Here is a 2,500-nt window from a genome sequence, read left to right on the forward strand (position 1 = left end):
CAATGAACACATCAAACAATTAACCAGTCCTTCTTCCAAACGCTTACCTTCATCACATCCTTTAGATTTCTTCTTGCCCTTCGCCTCCTCCTCCTCCTCTGCCTCCTCCATGGCCACCTTGAGCTTGGAAGACACACACACGCCCGCACCCACGCACCCACCACCTTTCACACGCCGCCCTTTATCCCTTATGGTTAGCCCCGCCCTGCTCTCACACCAACCCCGAGTGAGCACTAGGAACACACACCACACACTCCTCTCCACCTCTGCACGGGACGAGAGTCACGCGCCGACTGACAGGCCACTGGTTGCTTCTCCTTATATATGTGTGCCCTGTTGCAGTCACTGGGTGAAATGCAAGAGGTAGGTGAGATTTCAGGTGGTGGTGGTGGTGGTGGTGATGGTGATGGATTGATAGTGATAGTGGTGGTGGTGATGGTGGTGGTGACGCATCATCACTTCAAGGTTCTTCTGGTTGTTTCTAGTGATCAATTTAGTGGTGATGGTGGTGGTGGTGGTGGTGGTAAAGGAGGAGGAGGAGGAGGAGAAGGAGGAGGAGAAGGTGTGGGTAGAGAAATACAAGGAATTGTGGGACGAAGCAGAAGAAAACTGAAGAGAAGAAGAAAAAATTGAAGAAGAGAAGAAAAAATTGAAGAAGAGAAGAAGAAAAATTGAAAAAAAAGAAGAAGAAGAAGAAGAAGAAGAAGAAGAAGAAGAATGATTTTATGTTTGTTTTTTATCAGTTCTAAAATCACAATTCATTCTCCTATTAAAAACACTCGTTAACTCTCTTAAATGTGTGTGTGTGTGTGTGTGTGTGTGTGTGTGTGTGTGTGTGTGTGTGTGTGTGTGTGTGTGTGTGTGTGTGTGTGTGTGTGTGTGTGTGTAGGGGGTTGGGGGGAATCCTTGCTACTAACGATTCCGACAAATTAAAAATCAACAAACAACAAGGTAATCGTCCCATCTACCGGCACACACACACACACACACACACACACACACACACACACACACACACACACACACACACAAACACACCGGCCATCATTCTTATTTTACCAGTAGAATTCTCTCTCCGTTTCTGTATTTCCTCCAGCTTTCCATATTAACAAGACTTTTCCATTATGAACAGAAGAGACACTCGTGGAAACCCGGCTAATCATCTCTGTGGCCTTTGAAAACAGTCGTAGTGAAGTTACATGAGTTTTGAGAGTAATTTTGTGGTTCTAGGGACAGATTAACAATGTTTCCTTATAACCAACAAGAGGCAGTATCTACAACTTGGCTAGTCATGTCTGTGGCCTTTGAAAACAGTCTTGGTAATGTTCTGTCCCTTTGAAACTCCTTTAAAGCCCCTCATAGTTTCACCTAGACAAGAGCCTTTTGAATAGAGCGAGTGTGTGGTACAGAAAACTTAACCCTTTCAGTACTAAGTCGCATTTTAACCATGATTTTTTGAGTAGGGTTAGACGATTTTATTTGCATTAGGAAGAATCTATGGAGGTCAGAATTTCAATAGCAAGTCTTCACTATTTTAATCCCCACATAAGTTTCTGAAGCTGTACAGAATCGCCAAACAGTAAGCAGAGTGAATATGAAAACGCGTCCTGGTACTGAAGAGATAAAAAAAACATGGTGCTGAGCTGAGTGAGTCCCTGTGCAGCCCAGATACAGCCCAGCAAATCTGTCCTCACCACTGACCACTGTTCCCTTGCACCGCCGCCATGTCCTCTCAATGACAACTCACTGCCCACCCACCCACGCACATACACACACACACACTTGCCATGGATACAAGAGGGGTATGCTGGCTCTCTTGTAAAACACACCTCTTTGATATGACTGCAGTACCCATGTTCGATTCCACGCTGGGGTAGATGCTGTACAGTTCACCCAGAGCTTCATCTTCTAGTTTTGTTGATAAATGGGAGCCTTGGGAAATTTGCCATGGATACAAGAGGAGGGGATGAAGATTGCTGCCACGGGAAACTATATAGCTGGTATTCTCAGAGTCTATATCGCTTCAGAAACGCTTTGCTCTCTCACCACCAAAGAGATGACTAGCCTGTTTCTCGACACTGTTTCGCCTATTCATGATATAGAACTTGTATTATTCACCCGTTAGAACCGTAAACACACCCTTAAAAACTCGTGTCATTTTAATTAGAGCCTTTTGAAACTAGTGAAGGTGCTGGCCAGGAGTGTTACAGAATATGACTCTATACTTTTCATTTCTAGTTGGTTGATTTACGGTTCCTCTAAAGAATGAGAGAGAAGAATCCAAAAGTTGCGGGATAGAAGTGTTACATAAAATGGCGCTATACTTTTCATTTCTAGTTCTTTAATTTACCGTTCCTCTAAAGAATGAGAGAAGACAATCCAAAACAGACGCTTGAAGATGACAAAACAATCCAACAATCCTCACACTTTATCTATTTGTCTTCACTCTTTTTGTTACGAAAGGAGAATGAAGCTTTTAAATATACATTCCTTAGAGAGG

General features: G+C 43.5%; 1 protein-coding gene across 3 annotated transcripts in view; it reads right to left on the reverse strand.

Moving 5' to 3' along the window:
* The window catches only part of LOC123501259 (adenylate cyclase type 2-like), a 131,386-nt gene that overhangs the window by 104,310 nt on the left and 24,576 nt on the right, over nt 1-2,500 (reverse strand). The window contains exon 1 of one of the 3 annotated variants that reach the window (XM_045250002.1): nt 48-298. The exons of the other annotated variants lie outside the window; for them this stretch is intronic. Coding sequence (XP_045105937.1) covers nt 48-111 — 64 coding nt within the window. The 5' untranslated portion in view covers nt 112-298. Of the gene's footprint in view, nt 1-47; nt 299-2,500 lie in introns of those variants that run through there. 3 annotated transcript variants of the gene reach the window in all.

Source organism: Portunus trituberculatus, chromosome 9 (genome assembly GCF_017591435.1).
Source record: "Portunus trituberculatus isolate SZX2019 chromosome 9, ASM1759143v1, whole genome shotgun sequence".
Taxonomy (NCBI): Eukaryota; Metazoa; Arthropoda; class Malacostraca; order Decapoda; family Portunidae; genus Portunus; species Portunus trituberculatus.